General features: G+C 40.7%; 1 protein-coding gene across 1 annotated transcript in view; it reads right to left on the bottom strand.

Annotated features, from left to right (window-relative positions):
• Positions 1 to 4,757: 4,757 nt before the first annotated feature.
• Positions 4,758 to 22,007, bottom strand: part of nfic (nuclear factor I C) — a 40,628-nt gene continuing 23,378 nt past the window's right edge. The window contains exons 8-13 of the mRNA XM_023339118.1: positions 21,108 to 21,229; positions 17,717 to 17,830; positions 15,908 to 16,065; positions 12,561 to 12,723; positions 11,935 to 12,023; positions 4,758 to 11,121 (exon numbers count right to left, since the gene is read on the bottom strand). Of these exons, the coding sequence (XP_023194886.1) occupies positions 11,101 to 11,121; positions 11,935 to 12,023; positions 12,561 to 12,723; positions 15,908 to 16,065; positions 17,717 to 17,830; positions 21,108 to 21,229 (667 nt within the window). The 3' untranslated portion in view covers positions 4,758 to 11,100. The remainder of the gene's footprint in view (positions 11,122 to 11,934; positions 12,024 to 12,560; positions 12,724 to 15,907; positions 16,066 to 17,716; positions 17,831 to 21,107; positions 21,230 to 22,007) is intronic.

Consider the following 22,007-nt stretch of genomic DNA (forward strand, 5'->3'; position numbering starts at 1 on the left):
GCTTCTTGACCGCTGAGTGAGTGTCTGTACATAAACACCTGCCGACGAACGCTATACAGCTTGGCCAATTGCCTGCCGTTTCCACAAAAAAAGTGGAGATAAACTTTCTTTTTCAGTGTTTTCCCGCCACATTATTAATTGAAACTATGTGTGATTGGTCAGATGTGTGGAGCACACGCTTGACATGAGGGCAGTGGACCGACCGAGGGAAAAAAAACTCTCCGTTCTAGCACTGACAGAAGAGCAAAACGCGCAAGGAGAGGGAGAAGGGGGACGAGAGACAGCGAGGCACCGCAGGACAAAAAAAAAAAACAATGTGGGGAAAAACTATCGGCTCTGGCACTTGCAGAGCACAAGCACAACGACAGGGAGGCGGAGAGACAGCGATATACTGTAGAAAAAAATCCCGGCTCCCAAATAGGATCCTAAAACGGCTCCCATTGTGGAGCCGGTTCCAATCGTTCAATTCAAAGAGCCGGCTCTTAGAGCCGGATCGTTAGCGACCGACACATCACTAGTGAGCTGCAGCCTCAGGAATAGCAGCTCGTACTTATTTCTAACAAACCCTGTTTGGCGGGACTACATCTACGGTGTTGGCATCATTACAATATTAAGCAGTGTATCATGCTTAAAAATAATAATTAAAACAATATTGGGTCACTCACACTGCTAATGACATTTTCTGGGATTCAATATGTGACCTTTTTAGAGATTGTTTTGCATGTATTTCTACATGCCCTCATGGAAAAAAATTTATATTTAAGTATATTTTAACTATACTGTATTTTTCTGAAGTACATTTTTAGTATGTTATCAAGTGGGTATACTTAACCTCCTGAGACCCTGCATCCTCATATGAGGACATTACATTTTTGTAAACACAGATGTAAATAATAACATTGATTGAATGGTCTTATCGTCACACAGATAGACCCAATGTCCTCGTCTGAGGACATTGGGTTTTGAGATAACCACTTATTGTAGAAAGCTGAAATTTCATTTTTAGGCCAATTGGGTCCTTATGATCCCAAATGACAAGGAGAAATGTATATGCAAAAACAGACCCATTGTCCTCATATGAGGGCATTGGTTTTGACATAGTTCAAGAGCACATAGAAAGCTAAAATTTAATTTCAACTAAAATTAGGTCATACTAATCCCAAATAGTAAGGAGACATAAAAAATGCACATCAAACAAAAGCCCGGGTCTCAGGAGGTTAAGATTGTAACTGTTTTTAACACTTGGATAAAACAGTAAAGCTGGGGTATGCTATTGGTCGAATGTGATGGATCAATAAATGAATAAGGAATTGGTAGACCTCTATGGAAACTAACCTGCTATAAAGGCAACGGTTTAGTTTTTTGTTCTTTTGTTCTTTTTCGACTAAACTACTTCCAAATCTGTCCCATAGCGCCCCCATGGGGTGGCTGAATGTGTCACTGCATTAGAGCTGCTCTTTACAAACTTATAAATCCACTGAACAAAGAATTAAACACACACACACACACACACACACACACACACACACACACACACACACACACACACACACACACACACACACACACACACACACACACACACACACATACACACACAGTTCTTGGTATCAGTATAGTTTGTTTATTAATGGTATATTTTGCATAGGAAAACATACTCAGTTCCAGTAATGAATTCACTAAAATTTGCTGATAGGAATGGTAAATATGGAAATATTAAAGACACATTATCAAATGTGTTGGTTTCCCCCAAAGCAGATGAATAACAATGAAAGATGCACATGCACAGAAAAGTTAACAAACCATAGAGACATTCAAAAATGAAAAGAAACTTTAACATACTGTCCAAAATTTTTTACTCAATGTTAAAAAATGTGATATTTGTTTCAACATGCAAACACAATATTAATAATAATAAAGCTGTCAAAGGTGTTTTTAAAACTGCTCTGGCTTAAAGCAGTAGCCCTTTCCACAGTGAACATCAAGGCTGACCTCAGCAGTCCAGCTCTTCCTAATTCAAATATAAATGTGCAGTATTGTTTTGACTTTGTGTTACACAATGGGACAGTTAATGACAGTAACCCTGGGTTACGTCAGGCTTGTTACATAACAAGGTTCTGGTACAAAGCGTTTTTAGAAAACCAGGAGGAACGACAACCAGCTCTGAGCAAACACATGGAAATAAAAACTTTTACCCTTTTTTGTTTGTTTCTTCTTCCTATGAAAAGCTGTTGTGAAAGGGCATGGTTGAATAATCATGCAATTCCATGTGAAGTCTTTGCATGCCTACACTCTGTAAAAAGGGAATTTTTAAATATATTTATCAGGAGACAAGCAAAGCAGTCTGTTGTACATCAGAGCAATTCTGTTGGGAAAAATACAAAATAGTGATCTTTCACAACAAAGTGTCTGATTCTTTACAAAGTCTCTACAGCAAGCAGAGTAAAGAGCAGAGCAGCTATGAGCCAGCAGACTGGCATTCTGATCCCAGGAAAACCTGCAGCCTTGACAGCTCAATCTGGACATCTGCTGCAGATCAGGCTCCAAGTAGGACAAACATCAAATCAAATTAGAAACATGGGACTACAGGAATCTGTGGCTGCAGGGTTTCTTAAGCACGGAACAAGATGGTCGTTCATGTAAGGATCTGTACTAAAGCAGAGGTCCAGAAAGCAGCTGCGTTGGGATGCAGGTTGCTGGAACAGAACAAGAATTCTCCCTACAGAAGAAACAAATTTACGGTTTGTCGTCTGAAACAGTAAATTCTCTACATGACCCCATCAAGGAAGGAGGTTTTGTTCATTTGCACATTTTCTCACATGAAGTGCAACACTTGACTTTTCCTCAGCCTGAAAGAGTGAAATATTTCAGTCAATATATAAAAATTTGACACACAGTGTAAATGCATATTAATTTAACACTTTTGGATGAAAGTCTAAACAAATCATCATTCTGTACCCTTGTTTCCTTCTTACGCATTGCTTTCTTCATCAGTGTTTCACCTAAAATGCTCTAAAGGGTCTAAATAGTTTTTTGTAAATAAAAAAGTTTCTTCTCAGGATAAAAACAGAAGTGAGCCAGGTTTCCCTGCAGCAGCGATCAGAGCTCACTGCCACTTACAAACAGGAAGTGATCAGCTGTCTGAGTCGTAAAGAAGGCAGGACTCACAGCTGCAGCAACAGCTTTTAAATAAAGTGGTGATGACGTGACCCCCACCACCACCACACACACACACACACACGAGGGCGTAGTTAACAGTCTTTGACTGCCATCAGGATGTCCAGACTCATTCTGACTGCTGTTTATTGAGAAGTATGTTTTCACCAGCTGTTTAGTGATGTGGGCCTATGAGCACGCTGTGGTTGGTGACCTGCTCAGGCTCAACAGGAGCTGAAAACCCTGAAGGTTCCTGTAGCACTGACCTTAAGGTAGAAGCACGTCCTCTTAATAAAATATTAAGTCCTTACTCTAAATATGACCCTTTTCATGTTGTTCAGAAAAAGGCATTACATGGGTTGATATAAAGAAACAGCCATGAGTATTCATCACAAGAAGAAGCTGCCTTGATTTGCTATCTTCTTTCCTTCTATGAAGTTTTTCCATAGACATCATCCAGGTCAGTCTCTTTGGGTTGTTTTATGGCTTGTCACCTTCAGACCTGCACTGGGTTGCATACTGTCATGAACTGAGGTGGAGGATAGAAATGACTGTACCTATGCTGTAATGAATCTCATAGGCACTGCATGTTGAGATTATTTTTGGTAATTTTTTGATTTGCTGTTGACTTGATGTGTTTGCATGAAAAGAATGACTTCTCTGTAGCATAGGATTTATACATGGCTGAAGTTCTTCTACTGTCTGATTATTTTGTACCAATAATAAAAAAAACATTTTGAGCTCTTCAGAAAATGATGTCTTATTTTTCAATCTGCTTAGAGTCAATATTGTTATTTTACTAATAATTCTAGCCTGAGGTTTTGACCATGGATTAGCTAGTCAATAGCTCAACAATTGCAGTTTTCTATGATTGAAAAAGCTAGATTTTTCCAGGCCCCAGTCCAAAGTCTGAGTGAATGACTGAACATTTCATACAGTCTATCATTTCTATCAGCACATGTTTAAAATGTTCATGTCTCATCAAGTCAGCCGACTGAACACTAGGCGGATTTACAGCTACAATGGCTCTGACTTCACTCTCTTCATGCCTTAATTAGGTTCTGCTCTTCCAGAAGACTCTGTGTTTAAGACAGAACATGCACTGACGTTCTTTTTCCTTTAACCAGCGGAGGATTTTGTTGCCCCCACCTGTGACTTTTCTTTCCCTCCAGCAGTCTTACTCATCCTGGATCGGAACTGCAGCACTTCATCTGTAGGATGACTCACAGAGCTTGTTGGTGTGTTGAGTTCTAGCACTAACCTGTCATGAATCAGATTAAATTCCTTCAAGTTAAACCTCCTGTTAAAAAAACTGTTTTTCATTTACAGTTTTAACATCAGCTTTTAGCTAAGGCTTGGGAGGAGCAACATTTAATCAAACTTTATCTAATTGTGTCATACGAATGATTGAGAATCTCTACTAATGTTGCTGCAGATTATCAGAACCAAACTATGTCTCTAAGACCACCTCTGCCTCCTCCCCATCTTTCATAGATCTATCCTCTACTTCTGTCACTTCCCACTGTGGGCTGAAACACACACACCCACACACGCCTACCTCAACATACATGAATACAAGATACTTAAACATTCTATGGACATTTTTTTTTACAAGTTTTCACAATTCTGTAAATGTTTCATACATTCTGATGTGTTCACAGCCAAGAAGCCAGAGAGGATAATACAGTCATTTCAAAATAAACCTGAAACAAGAAGCTCAACATACCTGTATATATTCTCAGTCATCTGGGTCATGTATAGTACAACAGACTGAAATTGAAGGGAGCTGAGCTTTCACTCAGTTTTCTCTGAAGACATTTCAACACCTATCCCTGTCCAGGAGTTCACACAGCAGGCCAATGCGACCCAATTATAATTTTTTGCCAAAATGTGATCTATATTTGACTTTTTCACAGCAGTCTGAACAGCGCATTTCCGATTTCATTCACCAAAAAAAAAAAAATCTGATCTGTGCCACTTCCATATGTGGGACTAAATTGTATCCGATAGCTTTCAAAGTGTCTGCAGTGTGAATAGTCATGTCATTTTATCCAATTGTTACATCAACAAAGAGATATATAATTCTACACAAGAAGAAGCCATACATGGTAAATTCAGATGTAAACAACAGTTGAAAATTATAATTATGAAATGCTGAAAGAAGTCTGAGTCAGTAAAGCAACACCTCTCAATCCCACCATTCCTGGTCCGACTCCACATCCAAACAAACTTCTCTCTAGAAACTGCAGTCAGTGCTCCACTACAGGCCGTAGTTGTTAGCTGGGCTTTCTTTTCATCATCTTCCTTCGTCTGGTCATCTGGTGACCATGCTGCCAGCTCTCAGCAACTTTAAAATCCATCCATAGATAGCAGCGGCTATTATTACTGCCATAAACATTCTTCTTTTGTGCATGCGGGCTGCTTTGGGGCTTATAAACTCAGAAGTCTGATTGTGGTTCCATTTAATTAGTAATAGAAACATCCACTGAGAAAAACATTGGATATCAACACCTGCTGTCTGAATGTAGCCTTTGTCAATTCTGGAGGCTTGCAGTTGAGGATTATAGGGAAAAGTGAGTGAAAGTTCGGTTGTCTTTTGATTTCAGCCTGCTGTGGTAAGCAGCTCAATATCTAATGCTGTTAAATCGTTTTCAGACTACAGCTGGCATCACATGGTTTTGTAGAAAGCAAGATGAGAGACTCGTCATCAGTGCAGATTGAGTGTCTGCATAACTTAGCATACTTGTATGGTATAAGGTTATTATCAGGTCATTGCATAGTGTTTACATACGTTTCAGCGGCGCCTACATGTGGGCTATATTGCGTTCTAGATTGCAGTGCTCACTCTACACTGATTCTAGCCATTAACTAGTGGATCCAGTTTTAACTGGAAATCCTATAATCTACACTGCAGCATCAGCTATACACAGAGGTCATGCTGGAAAGCCATTTCCTTCACACAGGGTAATTCATTCACTCGTGATATAAATATGCACCAGTGTGATGGGGAATGAATCTGAACATTCCATGACTTGGTCACAGGGTTGGAAGTTCACTACACTGATAGAGGTGTTCCATGGTCTAACACAATATGACTCAATTATGACCAATCAGTGCTGAAGACTCAAAGAGCTGTTTATAAATCTGAAGGAGCCACAAAGTAGCAGACTCTGTCTGGAGCAATCTTTCTTAGGGAAACATACAGAAACTTTGACATCAGATTATTTTACATACAATCACTTCAATCACTAAATCATCAAAGCTCTGAGAATACAGACACAACCTAAATGTGGAAAATTGACAGTTGGTCAACCTAAAACATCTGCAACCCTGCAGAATGACAAGAAACTCCCTCATGCACCTCTAAAAGTGCTGCCTGCTGCATTTCAGCTTTCCTCAATGTTTTACTGCTTCCTAGGTATAGGCAAGGCACACAATGTGTTTTATGAACTATCGTGCAAAAAAGCAGTGCTGTAGTAAAAACAGAAAGACACAAAGAGGCTCTCCATCAGCTGCTCCAGAGAACTGCAAGGTAAAGCATGATAAAAGTTGGGATTTATTAGGCAATGCCATGCATTCCTTTGGTCAGCACAGCAGTAGTGGCAGCACCATGCAGAACAGGCGAGACCCCCACCAAAGGGAAAGGAAGTGACACTTGTGTGGCTTCCTTTTGAGCTTGAAGTTGGTAGAAAGTCCAAACGTGCGTGGAGGGAAGAATCATTGTGAGACTAAGTTTGATGGATTTTCTCTACATGTAGCACCTAACAAGATCCATATGGAGGCTTTGACATGCAAGAGAAAGTAGTGGACAAACACAAACAGGTAAGCGTCCTGCGTCTGCACACAGTGGCTTCCAACACTTGATGGCTATATTTTGGTAAAAGCACAATTCAGCAGGAGTCTTGTTAAAGCTTGAGACAAGTCAAAAGAAAAAAAAATATTGCATCGCAATTGTTTGTACAATATAACAGCTGCATTTTTATCAGAACTTCACCACGCATGATGAACCATCAAAATATTTTAAAAAACCACCAAACATAGATCTGGATCACGTTTTGTAATGTTCTCAACATGAATAAAGTACAAGCAATATTTAATAAGTAAATATAGAAGATGTAAAGTCAGATCAGGTCACTCCTTCACTAAATCACATCCATATTTTAACCAGCTGTTATGATTTTCATCCCGACTTGCTTCAATTTTCTGCCTGTAAACCTCGCAACACGTCTGGATTTCTCCTGGTAAGTCAGTATTTTGAAAATCCGAAGAAAAAAAGTTCACAGAAATATTAAATTTGGCATATCATTTACTGTATAATATTTTTGTATGGCCTGTTTGTTGATTGTGGTTTTGGGCCCCAACTGGGCCACACTTCTGAAATATGACAGAATCTGAACCCTGATCAAACCAGCCAGATATTACCATGAGAGAGACACATTTCCATAGTGAGATGGACTAGAAGTGTCCTAACTTTTGCCATGAAAGCCATCATCAGGTTTAAAGCACTTGAAGGCCCAAAAATTAGATTAGATCTAAAACAGTAATCATTTCTTAATTCTTTTACTTGCACAACAATAGAATAAACAGAATATTTCAATAAAATGAAAAAAACTAGTCATACTTTTCTAGAAGATCTGTAAATCATTGACTATGCAATAACAGGGTTTTTTTTATATTTTCCTTATCAAAACAGAAATAATACATTCTAGATTTTCTGGGCAAAATCTTTTCTTGAACAAAATTTAATTCTGAATCTCATAACCGAATATGGGTCACTCTTTCTTTGACAAACCTTGCTGTATTTAAGATTAACGGCTGCACCATACTCTGCCTTTGACAAAAAGTTACTGGATGTTTGTGGTTTTATTCCCTTGGATATTTAAATTAAAGCACCAAAACATAGTTTATAAAGGATGAATGCTTTGTATTTTTCCATTTTAAGACATTAACTACACTGAATGTGCTCTGAAAGGCCTTGGTTGTCTGTTCTGTATTAAATATACAGCAAATGATTGGTACCATCCTTCAGTGGAGGTTGCAAATTCATTCTGATGGCTGCAAATGGCTGACAGTACACACTTTGGACACAGACTAGGAGTGTATTATAGAACAAAGGTGTCCAGCTCTTTGCTAGGAGAAGTGTTGTGTTAGATGTGAGCCTGCTGTAACACAGATGAATGCACGGCTGAATCTCTACCTCAGATTCAGTCATGAATCTGAGGTAGAGATTCATGGCTGAGTCAGCTCTGCAGCTGCAGATCAGCTCTGCAGAGGCCTACCAGTCATCCCTCGTGATCATTAAACATCCAGAACACAAACCACTTGAGGAGTGGAGTTTGACAATTCTGATAAAGAAGATTATTTGAAATTATGTCAAAGCAGGTACAAAATAACTTTTATCATTAAAACATGCAAGGTTTGGACAAAAAACACTACTAAGCAGCTAATACTGAAAGTGATGGGATGAAATGAGCTGATAAACAACAGCTCTAATCAGATAAAGTGCACTGTTATAACATAAAATTTAGTTTGTAGATGTTCAAGGTGGGAAATAAAACTGCTGCATTATGGAGTATAGAACAGCAAAGTGAACTGTAGACTGAGGGTCACAGTCTCTGTGCTTTGCCAGATATTCAGACCCTTTATGATCCCATGCTGCTATGGGGCCCAGTCTTGTGTATTACTGGTTTCCACCAGATGTCTGACTTCTGCCCAGGACAAGACAGATTACACCATGTCTAGACTTAGACAACAAACTGCAGAACATTCTAGCTCACACAAATGATGAGCAAAACATTGAGTACCAGGCCTTAAAGTTTCATTAGGCTTTTACGAACAGGAACATTTAGTGTGCTTTTTAGTTCTTCTAGAACCCATCACCATCCGAAGGACACATTTTGGTAAACTCTTAATTATACTAGTTTTTGTTTGCTCAAATGTATTAAATAACTTATAATATGTGTTCTGATGAGGCTCATTTGTCAGATCAAAAGCAACTTTTGAAAATAACCTTTAAGCATTAAAGTTAAAGTATTAAACATACTTTTAACTATAAGGCAACAATTCTGTATTAAAATGGTTATTTTATTTTATTTATTTTAATTGTCATATTTTCATTAAATGTAAGTGGATAATTATCATTATTAATGGAAATAAGGGCTTTCAAATATCCGCCTGTGTGTTATTAATCTATACCATGTGTTTCACTTACAGATAAAGTTTGTGAGATAAATTGACTTTTCGATAATATTCTAATTCATTGAATGGGTCTGTACTATCTGTCCTGGACAAGTATTTCTTTGTTAACTTATGTTTAGTGTTTTGATCTCCATAGCAACAAATGAAAGAGTGATGAAGAGTTATGTACTAAAGGAGTGTAGGACTAGAGATAATGAGAATACTGCTGTGATTCGGTTTCATTATAAGAATGTGGATTTGAGTCTCATAAAGACAGCAGGGGATTACTCTGATGAAATTCAACACTGATCATGTTTAATATGTTCTATGCAGCACGATTTAGTAATAATAATAATAATAATAATTGACTAAAACAGTATTTTACAGCTGACCCCAAACTTCTAGCTTCATGAAAAACAACATCTACCTTTAAATCCTGGTCCTGGCTTACCTCCTTACGCCATTGCTGATGTCAGCTCTGGTCTGAAAACTCAACCTGAGGTAACACACAGTGCACATACAGTGCACATAGGGTTGAGGTTGGCCATTACAGAACCTAACAGAGGCAATACTCTTTCTAGAAGTCAAAGAGACACTGTCCTCCTCTCTTCAGCTCAGTATGTAGAGCTCCTGCACACCACAAACACTTTAGAGCACAGTTAGGCTTAGCAACACTCCACAATACCAAGTCTTTCTCAAAAAAAGGGAGGTCAACATGACCATAGTGCACTGTTGGCTTTCTGCTCCAAAACAGACACATGAACATAACAGCTCCTCAGAACAGAGCAGGAAAGAGAATACACAAACACAAACTGGTAAGCATTCGCAGGTTGCTGCATTGCTTTCTACACTGATCACCTTCATTACCCAGAAACATGACTGTATGTCAACGTGTCCTGACTCACAGGCAGAAACTTGTGTCTCCATAGGAACAGACATCTCCAGCATGTTATCCCAAACATCCACAGAAGTTTACTAGCTTTTCCTCTCAATCTCTTAAAGTGCTTGTGTTGTGTTGAACAAGGCAAGAAGAGAAATCTTATTTCACTCCTTGTTTTCATCTTAAAAGCATATTAAACATTTTGCAATGCAACCTAAAAGCTTCAGCTTGATGATTGTCAAAAAAAAGAAAGCTTCTGTCTCAGGAAGGATGGGAATGAAAAAGAAACTCAGCTCATCTCAATAAAGACTAAAAAGTGCAAACAAACATATATAGAAACATTCTAGTCAGTCTGGAAATGAATGGAGGCTTGTTTGCATATATTAAAAGCAGCACCTGCATTGATGAAGGCAGGGGTTCCGGTCATTGGAGCTGGGATGTATACAGGCCTCCAGAAGGACTTAAAGCGGACAGCCTGGAATAAAGGCTTACATGTATCCTGGGACAACAGGGTCCATCCTTGGGATGCAGTGGGCTTACAAGCTTCCTAGAACCTGCAGAGTTGATGCGTAGTTCTTTAAAAACCAATCTGACTGCTTTACCAACCCACAGTCTTCATGTGAAATCCCAGAAGCTGTCAGTTATGACAGTTATGTAGTATTACAGCAGAGTTCAATCAGGCTGAGCAGCATCCACCTTCCATCTAGGTGGTCCTCTCCTGTGAAAAGCATACATAAATACATGGTCATATATATTTATGTATGCATGAAACCAGGGTGTCGCATTTCTAGAAAACTGGACATATTTTCTGCTCTGATAGTGTCTTGATGGGATTATTTCCTCCAGGAGCGTGCTGTCAGCTTCATCAGCTTTCTGCCAAAGTTCGCCTAGTTGCCCAGATACCAAGACTGGAAGAGAAACAAAGAAGAGTCAGGATATAAACAAGAAGGAGTCGGATCAGACCTGAGCCAGGATTTCCTTCAGAAACTTAGATGAAGACTGAAGTAAATATGGTTTACTCTTACTTCTCTGCCTTTACTTAGCTGACTAAAAACATGATTACATTTCTATTACAAGTTCCGACCTAGAGAGTGTTATGCATTACTGTCACTACATGCTTACTCAAAACAGAAATGTTTTCTTTCAGAGTATTATTGTATTTTGACCTGCAATGGATTGCGACCTGTCCAGGGTGACCCCACCTCTCACCCATTAACCTCTGGAAATAGGCACCAGCCCCCTTCATGACCCCAGTAGGGATAAGCGTGTAGGATAATGGATGGATAGGTATTATTGTATATACTACAAAATTGCAAACTAAAGTCAAAAGTAACAAATTCAAAGAAAGAAAACTGCATTTGTTCTTCCAAAGTCCAAATAATTCAGCTGACAATGCATTTTACAGTTCTTAAATAAAATGCAGAATAAATCAAGAGGGGTTACTTGATCCATTTCTGCTTCAGGTTTCTGCAGCCTGAAGCCTGGAAGGCAGTGCTATCCACCAGTCAAGGTTTCTATGCAGTCCAACACTATCTAGTTTGTCACAGCCAGGCTGTGAGAAACCAACGTCTTCATCGTTTGTTAGGTGAAGACCTGCATCTTCAATCATTTTCTGCTGATATTGCTAGCATCAGGTTTACCACAGGAATCATATAATTTATTTTATATCAGCAATTTAGGCCATAGCCTGATTCTAAGATTGCAGAAACAGCTGTACTGACCTGGGCTTGGTATAGCCCTCCGGGGTCTCGAGGGTTGACTCCAACGAAGGAAGACCGGCTGGCAGGTGGGGTCCCAGGAGCAGAGTATGCTGAAGGAATTATACACTCATGTTAGCGGTATTACCAACAAAATGTTTCTCTATCATAAAAGAAAGGCTGGGAAAACATCTTGTTGAAATGTGTGAAGAAGCAGAAATTCTGTGGTTAAGTACATTTTTCCAGATTGAAAGTAAAATTGCTGAAGGAATAATTAAGGGAAAAGTATTTGGTTAGAATCAAATACAGTAAAATAAGAAAAAACATCAAGTTACTTTATACTTCTGTCATGTGTTGATATTAATGGTAGGTGGTTATGTTTTCACACATCTTAGTGTCTGTCCCAGGTCTGTCCATTGTGGCTCAGTAGAGTTCATATTAGTATGCCTGGTTCTAACTATAAATTAGAGTTAGGTTTTTCTACCTGCTTCATACAACAGAAAACAAGTAGAGTTCCTCAACGTCAGATAACAGCTCTTATGACCATAAGTCTGTTATCACGGCTCCTAAACCTTGTAGTAAAACTAAGCATGTAAACAGATGCATTTTGTGTAGACATGTAGTATAGAAATAGTTGTGAGGAAACTTACTGGGTGACGTAGGGGAATTTGCCCCCCCATCAGAGGAGGAGGTAGAAGCTTTGGACTCTGTGGGAACTGCTGGTCTGGGGAGGGAGGATGCTGGTCCAGGGGGCGCTAACATCTGGGAGGAGATGTAATGGCTGGGCACTTTAACCTGAGTGCTGCCATTCAGCTGCAAAACAGATCAGTGGTATAATTATCTTTTGCTAAAGAGACAGAAAAACACTGGTTTTAAATAGTAACAGGCGACACATAAAAATATAATTTTAACTCTACATGCAGTGAAAATTAATTCAAGATACTAATCTAACATTTTTTCATATTTCAGGTAACTTTTTGGGGATTTTTTGTATACTTTTAAATAATAATATAGGAAATCAACTTTGTCTACACAGATAATTTAATCTAATAATCCTTAATCAAGAGTGCTTTCAAAAACGGTTAAGGATTGAACTTTTACTGGTAGGCTACAGTGACGTGCGGTCAGGGAAGGCAAGTGAGGCAGAGCCTCACCTGTCAATAATGGAAAAAATATGATAAAATAATTTATATTGCTATTTTCGCCCTGTGGATTGTACTGTAAAGTATTTTTGATTTATGATGATTTATTTTTCCTTTTGAATTAATGTGGTTACATACGAGATCAGTTATTTACTACAGTTGATCCATAGCTAAGGAATTGGGCGGTGCCTTTAAGAGGAGCTGTTTCTTTCTTCGTTGGTTTTTTTTAGGTGTACCCGAGACGCGTTCTGTACTGTTAAAATGGAGGTTGAATAAAAGTCTGGACAGCTACGCGACTCCCTCTCAGTGTTCTGCTCTTTCTCCACCCACGACCTCTTAATTTATGATAACACAGATTTAACTCACATCGTAGTGTTACATTATTTAGCTTAACCAATTTTTATTACTTTTTCTTCAAAATCGCTGAATTTTTGCATTTTCCCATTCAAATGCTTGGAAGCGCAGCTGGTGAGGCAGCAGCGAGCCGAGCCTCTCCTTCGATTGCGCAACCTCTCTCTGCACTGGCTGCCATTTCTATGGGAGCATGCGGCTCCTGTCTGCATGTAGTCAACAAAATGGTTAAAAAACATTTAATATATGAACTGATTTTCCATAGATTAGCTTATGTATATAATGTACAGTGTTTTTGTCACCAACTGTGTGTGTTACGTGTTTCGTGTGCTGAGCAGCGATCATAAACGGCAAAGAACAGATTCGAGGTGAAGCAGGCAGTTCTCTTGCCTCATGGCAGGGGGCGCTCATGATCCCAGACATTATGACTCCACAACTGCAGAGTTAGAGACAGTAACAGCGAGCTAGCCATACAGTCAAGTGCAGCGATACATTTATAGTTTTCTCCTCGTACCACAGCAATCACATATTAATAATCTTAAAATAAACATTAAGCCTAAAACCATACTACTGCAACAGACTGAATGTTCTGCTCTTTGTGTGGGGAATATTCAGTGGGGTTTTTTAGGGGCGTTGTTAGTTGCTATGGCAACGAGTCTGGATGTGTGTGTGTGTGTGTGTGTGTGTGCGTGTGTGTGTGTGTGGCCTGGCCAATGCAGAGATCAAGACGTGGTTTTGAGTTGTACTTCAACGGTTTTTCCCTTTGCTGTGGAGCATAGCACGAAATTAATAATACTTACATTTCCAAGTTTCATTGAGTTACAGCGCGGCTATGGATGGCATATAAAATAATTGTCTTTGTGCCCTCCAGCATTGTCCGCATGCGCGATATTTCCTTATGTAAACATGCAGGTGGTCTACATTTGTATATCTGATTATGATTAAGTCAGTGCCTTGCCAGCATTGCACCTCACCTCACGTCACTGTACTTGTAGCATACTAATGTCTCTTGTAGCATCTACCAGAGCAGATGGGGGAGAAGAGTCAGCATCCATGGTGAGAAGGCTCTCTAATGATTCAACTGGCTCTCCACTGCAGTTAGCCAGCATACATGTCTGAAAGGGGAAGAGTGGACCTGTCCTCAAGGTCTGCTGTCCCCCACTGGTCAGCAGCAGCTGGGGGAGCTCCCTGAGGAAGTCAAGTGCTTGCTGTGCTTTCACTTCTTGGGGGGAGGTGTGACCAGACTAAGAAAGGTCAACACGTGTTTGGACTCCAGAGGAATGTGAAGCACTCCACCGCTGCATCTCCAGAAAACTGTGATGATCCATACTGTTCACATGTTGGACATGTTCAGGTCACATGCCGGACCTCCTTTAGGTTGGTTTACTGTTTTTTGAAATCAATCTTACAACAATGATCAGCAGATGTGTCAATGGTTAAACTGTGCTCCCCATAAAAGTTTCAATGGACTGTCTTTGCTGTGTGACTGGAGACCTCTCCTTCATTCTCTGGGCTTTGTGATGCTGGAGGACAACAAAACAGCTGAAACACTGAGTTCCTTTAAATCAATGCTAAAAAGCCAACTGTTTATGGTGCATTCACACCAAATGCATTTCGCGTGTCTGGTTTACATTCAAAGTCTATGTGGAGATGTGTCAGAATCGCTCTAGCCAATGTTTTCCATTGCCAGCCTATTTGTTGGATGTATTGGATGCTCCAAACGCACCACACTGGGCCCTCGACGGGCCTCCACATAAACCAGACAAATGCGTTTGATGTGGAGGTACCATTAGAGTTGCTTTTGAATCACAATCACTGGAATATTGACCAATATATTTGATGTGTAATGATGATTTTGATTATGGCACTTGACAAAATGTAACGTAACTGGTTTCACAATTGGTGACTGTATGTTGTTATGTAAAACACTTTGAACTAACTTGTTGCTGAAATATACCATACAAATTAACTTCAAGGAGGAGGTGCAGTAGGAACAGCGTCTAGCATTAATCCCCTCTGCTCCAGCCATTTAAGTCCTCACCCATGCTTTCTCATCTTCTGCACTTCCTGTCTCAGCACCTCCTGTTTCCTCTTCCTCCTCCAGCCACAGATGCCACTGACGTTGCGATACCTCCACTGCCATTCTGGAAGGGCAGGCTGAATCAAGTCATGCTTCAGAGGGTCAGGACAATGCTTCCTCGTCTTCCCTTTTCAGCCTGGTTCTCTTCACCTCAGAGCCCTACAGTCCTGCAGCTCCTCAAAGGGTTCTGCTGCCGGGCCCAGGGTTCTGCTGCCGGCCTCCATGAATCTGCCGACAGCCTCCAAGATACTGCCGCCAATAGATGCCACAAAGATTTTTTTTCTTTCCTCCATAACAAGGTTTCATTTTGTTCTGTGTACTGCTCTTTGTGACAGTTCACCCAATTGTTCACTAAATTGAAATGACTTTTTGTGAAGTGCCTCAAAATGATATATTTGGATTATAAATGAACAGAGGAACTTACAGAACTGGGGGACTGATTTGCAGGGTCACAGGCCAATGAGACTAGATCCTTCAATGGGTCCTGGGCCAGATGGGGGGGGTATCGGATTGCTCCATGGGCAAAGTAGGAAGAAGACGGAAAGTGAAGTGATGAGGAGGGATGAGGACATCGAGAGAGACCTGACAAGAATATGAAATATTTGTGAAATTTCTAGAGGAAAATATCTTATAAATGTAACACAGTATGGCTGTGGAAGACCTGGGGCCTCATGCATAAAAGAGTGTGCAGTTTTCACACTAAAACCTGGCGTACGGAAACATTTAGAAAAGTGCAGTGCACAAAAAAAAAAATCTGATGCATAAAGCACCGCGCACCTTTCTTTTATAAATCCTAATTTGCTGGAAATAGAGCACAGCTGGTGGTCCACACTTGTCGCCGACCATAAATACATATGTAAATTAGTATAAATACCCGGAAGTCTGCCACCACGTGAAGCAATAACCATGGCAACGTCCTTGTTCGAAGCAGTATAAGTATTTATAATAATAATTATATGTTTTATTTAAAAGGTGCTTTGAGGACACATAATGTCACCTCATAAAAATAAAAATAATACATTTTAAAGAAAAAAAATCCAAATAAAAAAAATAAAAAATAAAGAAATTCTGCAACTGTCTGTTTTAACAGTAGCGCGTTCAGCCGGGATTTAAAGACAGACAACGTGTCAGAGGATCCTTTGAGTGGGGAATGTGGACGTTTATTCTAAATAGTAGAATGCTTTATGTCCATAAGGCACACTCACAAAACGGGCGACTTGACTGAAGGATGACTGCAGCTGGACCGGTACCAGTACCGCACGGCTCTTTAAGTTTTGCTCAGAGCTCCGGGATGATGAGTCTGAGCAATCTAAACACTCATAAGCCATCATCAACATTTCCCAGCAAATCAATATGATCTCTGAACAAACGCTCCCTCTGAATCCCTTGGCGATGTTCTCCATCAGAGCCAAAGTGTTCCACAATTACGCAGCTCACCTTTGCGCAGCTACTTATATAAGTGTGATTGTCTACACACTTTGATCACCTTAAAAATAATCAAACCTTGTCAGCACTACTTTGAAAAAGGGACACTACAGCCCACAAAAAGACCCCTTGCGGGGCGATAAAAAAACAAATAGAAGAAAAAAAAATCAAACCTGTTGATTATTTTTAATCGGCAGGTTTGAGTTAATCTGCTGTGGCTGGAACCCCCGCTGGAACCCCCGTTTCTTCTTTTAGTGAGAATGAAATGATCCCATAGACGCATTTCATGCGCTTCGGCACACGGACCAATGCGTTACATCCTTATGAGACAAAAACTGAGAAAAAGTAATTTTTACATTCAAGCGAGGTTTTCACATACTTTTGTTTTTATTTTCTTTATTTTGTGTGCTTGTTAGCTTATTGTCTGAGGATAAATGCGGTTCAGTTTCATTGTTTATGTTTAAACAATAAAACATTAAAATCATGAAAAACATCGGGTTTAATGCTCTTGGTCTAAATAACACCGAATGTAGTCAGCTTTCAGTGGATTTAGGTGAGTTTCAACACTTCGTAGTTTGATATTGTCCACAGAAAAAGTTTGTGTGGCTGCCGCACATTTTCACGCCAGCGAAAAAGTGTGCGTATATTTACTCAGACTTTGACGCAAAGTTAATTTTTATACATGCCAACTTGTGCGTAAAATATGGCCCCGCACATTTTTTGTGCGCACTCACGCTTTATGCATGAGGCCCCTGGTGTGTTTGTGAAGCAGAATGAGAGAATGTTAGGGACTCTGAGTGCTACGCACCACTGTGCACTGCTATGACTGGCCGGTGGTGCTGAGTGAAGGATCCCATCCTTGGTGAGCCCTCCTGTGGAGAAGGGCTGTCCAGCTCTGCCTTCTTCACTGGGGGAGACAAACCTGTACCACAAAACATAAATATACACTTCATTAATAAAATCACCCACATTTCTTTTCATTGCTAAAACTTAACAATAACATGTGGCTTTTGCCACAACATCTATTGTTAGAAGACAGAAGTTGGACGAGCCCAGCACGGGAAAATCTAGTTCTGATAATGTGGGAAACAGAACTAAACTACCCACATTAATCAAAAGAAGAATGTACTTTGACAAAGAATTAGTTTACATAGAAAATGGACACAACAACAAAACAAAATTAAAGCTGCGAGCAGTCTTGAGCGGCCCTCGCAGCCAAGCGCCGCTCCGGCCTATTGGCCACCACGGGGGTTCCAGCCACCGCAGAAGCTCTCGCACAGTTTCCAGAGCCGCAGCCCGCTCGCAATTGCAGAAGCTCTGGCGCAGTTTCCAGCACCAACGCTCGCGAGCCACCGCAGAAGCTGTCGCACATTTTCCCCGCCCGTCCACCAGGCGATACGCATGAATGCGTTCGGCAGCGCTCCCCGACGACTCACAAAAAATCTGGTGCAGATTGGTCGATGCATTGAGGAGATAAAGCCGATGTATTAACTTAGGGGGCGCAGTGGAGTCAAATTACATTTCAAACCCGTTGGGCTCTTTAGAGGTGAACAAAGGTCATACATATCCAGTTTGGCGCCAATCGGATAATCCATGTGTGATTTAGAGCCAAACGTATGCATATGGCGAGGGACTGATATTCGACATTTGGCCACGCCCACACGGTTCAGCCAGCAGCAAGCATTGACAGAGCTCATCATCCGAATCATCTTGATTAGGTCAAGAGAGCCATAGATGGAACTTTCCAAAGAAAAAAACAGCACTTCCTGTTCTGAGGGGGCGGGGCTTAGATGACGTCACAATACGATGACATAGGATCGTCAAGCATCCCACCAGGATCACTCATGCCAAGTTTGGTGCAGCACGGTCAAAATATGTGGAATGTAGAGGCAAACGTATACCAACGGCGTTACAGGTCACTTCGCCACGCCGCCACACCCACCTGCTTTATCGCAGCCGGTCAGGGCTTGAATCCACAACACATCAACATGTCTTCTGTCTCTGGTCACAGTTTCATGTTGATGAGGTCAAAGGGGTAAGATAGCGACAGTTCACAGTAAAACATAACACTTCCTGTTCTCAGGGGGCGTGGCCTAAGTGATGTCATCATTTCACCATAGAGTATTTTAGGACACCCAATGATGATCAATAACTGAAAGTTTGGTGTCTCTATGTGTTTTTCTATAGGAGAAATAACAGCTTCATGTTTCATGGCGAGTAGGTGAACTTTGACCCCTGGTAACCCCCGTTCAGCATGCTCAAACACTCACCGTTTTGATAACTTTGAATCGGACATGCCTAATGATCAGACTGACCGAGTTTGAAGCCGATCAATCGAAATCCCTAGGAGGAGTTTGATCAAATATGAAGGCTGTAAACGTCAAAATCGGGGTCAAAATCGGACCTTCAATCCAAAATGGCCGACTTCCTGTTGGGTTTAGACATGGCTCTAAGAGACTTTTTTGTACATCCTGACAAGATACACATGTGTACCAAGTTTCGTAATTCTAGGTTAAAGCATGGCTTGGGGCTGATCATTTAAAATATTCTAGGGGGCGCTGTAGAGAAATTAGGCTACGCCCACCAAATTTTGTTATGGATTCCTATCGGCAGGTGGATAAGGATCCATCCTAGTGAGTTTGCAGCAGCTCGGCCCGAAATTGTGGAATTCGGAGCCAAACGTATGGCAACGGCGTTACAGGTCACTTCGCCACGCCGCCACGCCCACCTGCTCCATCGAAGCCGGTCGGGGTTGGAATCCACAACACACCAACATGTCTTCTGTCTCTGGACACAGTTTCATGTTAATTAGGTCAAAAGAGTAAGATAGCGACCGTTCACAGTAAAACATAACACTTGCTGTTCTCAGGGGGGCGTGGCCTAAGTGATGTCATCATTTGACCATTGGATATTGTAGGACACCCAATGATGATCAATCACTGAAAGTTTGGTGTCTCTATGTGTTTTTCTATAGGAGAAATAACAGCTTCATGTTTCATGGCGAGTAGGTGAACTTTGACCCCTGGCATCCCCCCTTAAGCATGCTCAAAAACTCACCATTTTGATAACTTTGAATCGGACATGCCTTATGATCAGACTGACCGAGTTTGAAGCCGATCAATCGAAATCCGTAGGAGGAGTTCAATCAAATACGAAGGCTGTAAACATCAAAAATGGGGTCAGAATCGGACCTTAAATCCAAAATGGCCGACTTCCTGTGATACTTGCACTATGATATTAATAGTAAAATCTGAGCGTATCGGTGAGCTCTACAACTGTACCAAATTTCATGTCTCTATGATGAAGTAAGGGAATAGCAAAGGGTCCTTTGAAAATTGCTAGGTGGCGCCGTTGAGCCATTTTTTTTGCGACGACCTTAAAATATGACATTTTTAAACAGGCTAGACGCGTCCGCCAAGTTTGGTGAGTTTTTGATAAACCCCCCAAAAAGGCCCCTCTTTAGGGGGACAGAATCGTAATAAGAAACAGTATGAAAACAATAGGCCTTTGCAGCACTTTGCTGCTCGGGCCTAATTAGTTTATTTGTTTATTTTGACTCTATGGTCCTCATTCATCAGCTCAGTCTGGCAGTAAGGTGGTTGCTTGGGGGTTTCTTAGCTTGGTTTCCTATAGTTGCTGAGGTGTGGTCTTAGGGTGGGTAAGGCTGTGGTGCTGGTCTTATGTGACCTTTTATCCTTCATGCCCAGTGCTGCCCCCCAGGGGCCACCTGTCTCCTCAGGTATCTGTTCTCCCTGTGTGGTGAGGAAGAAGACGTCAGGTGCAGAGGTGACCACCCTGTTCAAGTATTTTGCCCGTCTGGTGGAACGGACTGCTCAACATGACCGGGAGGAGGTGGTGATCTCCCGGTCACCTGTGCGGGGGTCGAGGCTGGCGGTTCCTCTTCCTGGAACCGCCAGCCTCGACTGACCCATAGCATGCAAATATATTTTGGCTATGTTTAACAGGCAAGCAAGGTCTTATTAGCTTGAGATGAAATGGGTTTAATAGTTTTCCTAATATATTTGTCTCAAATTTAAACTGTGAATCATATTTAAATGCATCAACAGTTCAGACTCTCAGTGTTGTTCACGTTTTTCACTTAGTAAGTTCTTCTGCTGACAGAAAATAAAACAATTTAAGCCTCTGTCTCTCAGGCTAACTAATACCTATGTCCGATAAGACGTTGCTTATTCTGTTACCTCCTTCCAAGTCATCAGTCCAGTTCCTGGAGCTGCTTGCAGGAGATGCAGGTGAATGGTAATACTCCCCTCCAGGACTGTCAGCATCCTCTTCAATGGAGCCGGACTTAAGGCGTTTACTCCTACAGACAGATTAGTACATAATTATTTTGGACTTAAGTTACTGTTCAGAATTTTTGACAGAAATAATGCCTAAATATGCGTACGTGTTGTCCTGCTAAATAAAATTACTCTTTTAATATCAAATCTGTACTATTTGTCTGTAGACATGTTGGACTACAGTAAACTTTGTCAAAAGAACACACATAAATGCATCTAATGTATGTCGCTCACAGATATTGTATGCCAACCATTTGCATTGATAAAAATTTTCTTTAAAGAAGAAATTATGAGATGACTGGTGTAGGCATGCAAGCATCTAGCTTATCCAGTACTAAAGCAAGCCTATTCAAAGCTAATGTAAGCCTATTTAAAACCAACACAGGTCTATTCAACCCTAACTCAAGCCTATTCATGGCTAACAAAAGCCTATCTAAGGCTTATCTTTGCTAATGGACAGAAGAGGAAAAAGGCAATTCAGTGGTTGGCCAGCCTACGTATGTTAGTCACATTCTGCCTATCCTTGTTTTCAAATAATATTTGTCACTCTGCATATTTTCACTTATGCAACATAAATCCTCCCTTAGATCTCTGATGAGAAATTATATTTAATATGCCAGATTTCAACATAGAAACACAGAAGTATCTATCTGTCCCTTAGGTTTCCCCTCCAGGATGTGGTCTGTCCTGTTTTCAACATGTTCATTCTGCTTTACTTCAGCTCCCATCTTCTGTTTTTTCTTTGACTTCAAGCATAACCTAATAAACTTGCTAGATGAATCCCTTGATTCTGAGTTTTCC

Source organism: Xiphophorus maculatus, chromosome 9 (assembly GCF_002775205.1).
Source record: "Xiphophorus maculatus strain JP 163 A chromosome 9, X_maculatus-5.0-male, whole genome shotgun sequence".
In the NCBI taxonomy this organism is placed as follows: domain Eukaryota; kingdom Metazoa; phylum Chordata; class Actinopteri; order Cyprinodontiformes; family Poeciliidae; genus Xiphophorus; species Xiphophorus maculatus.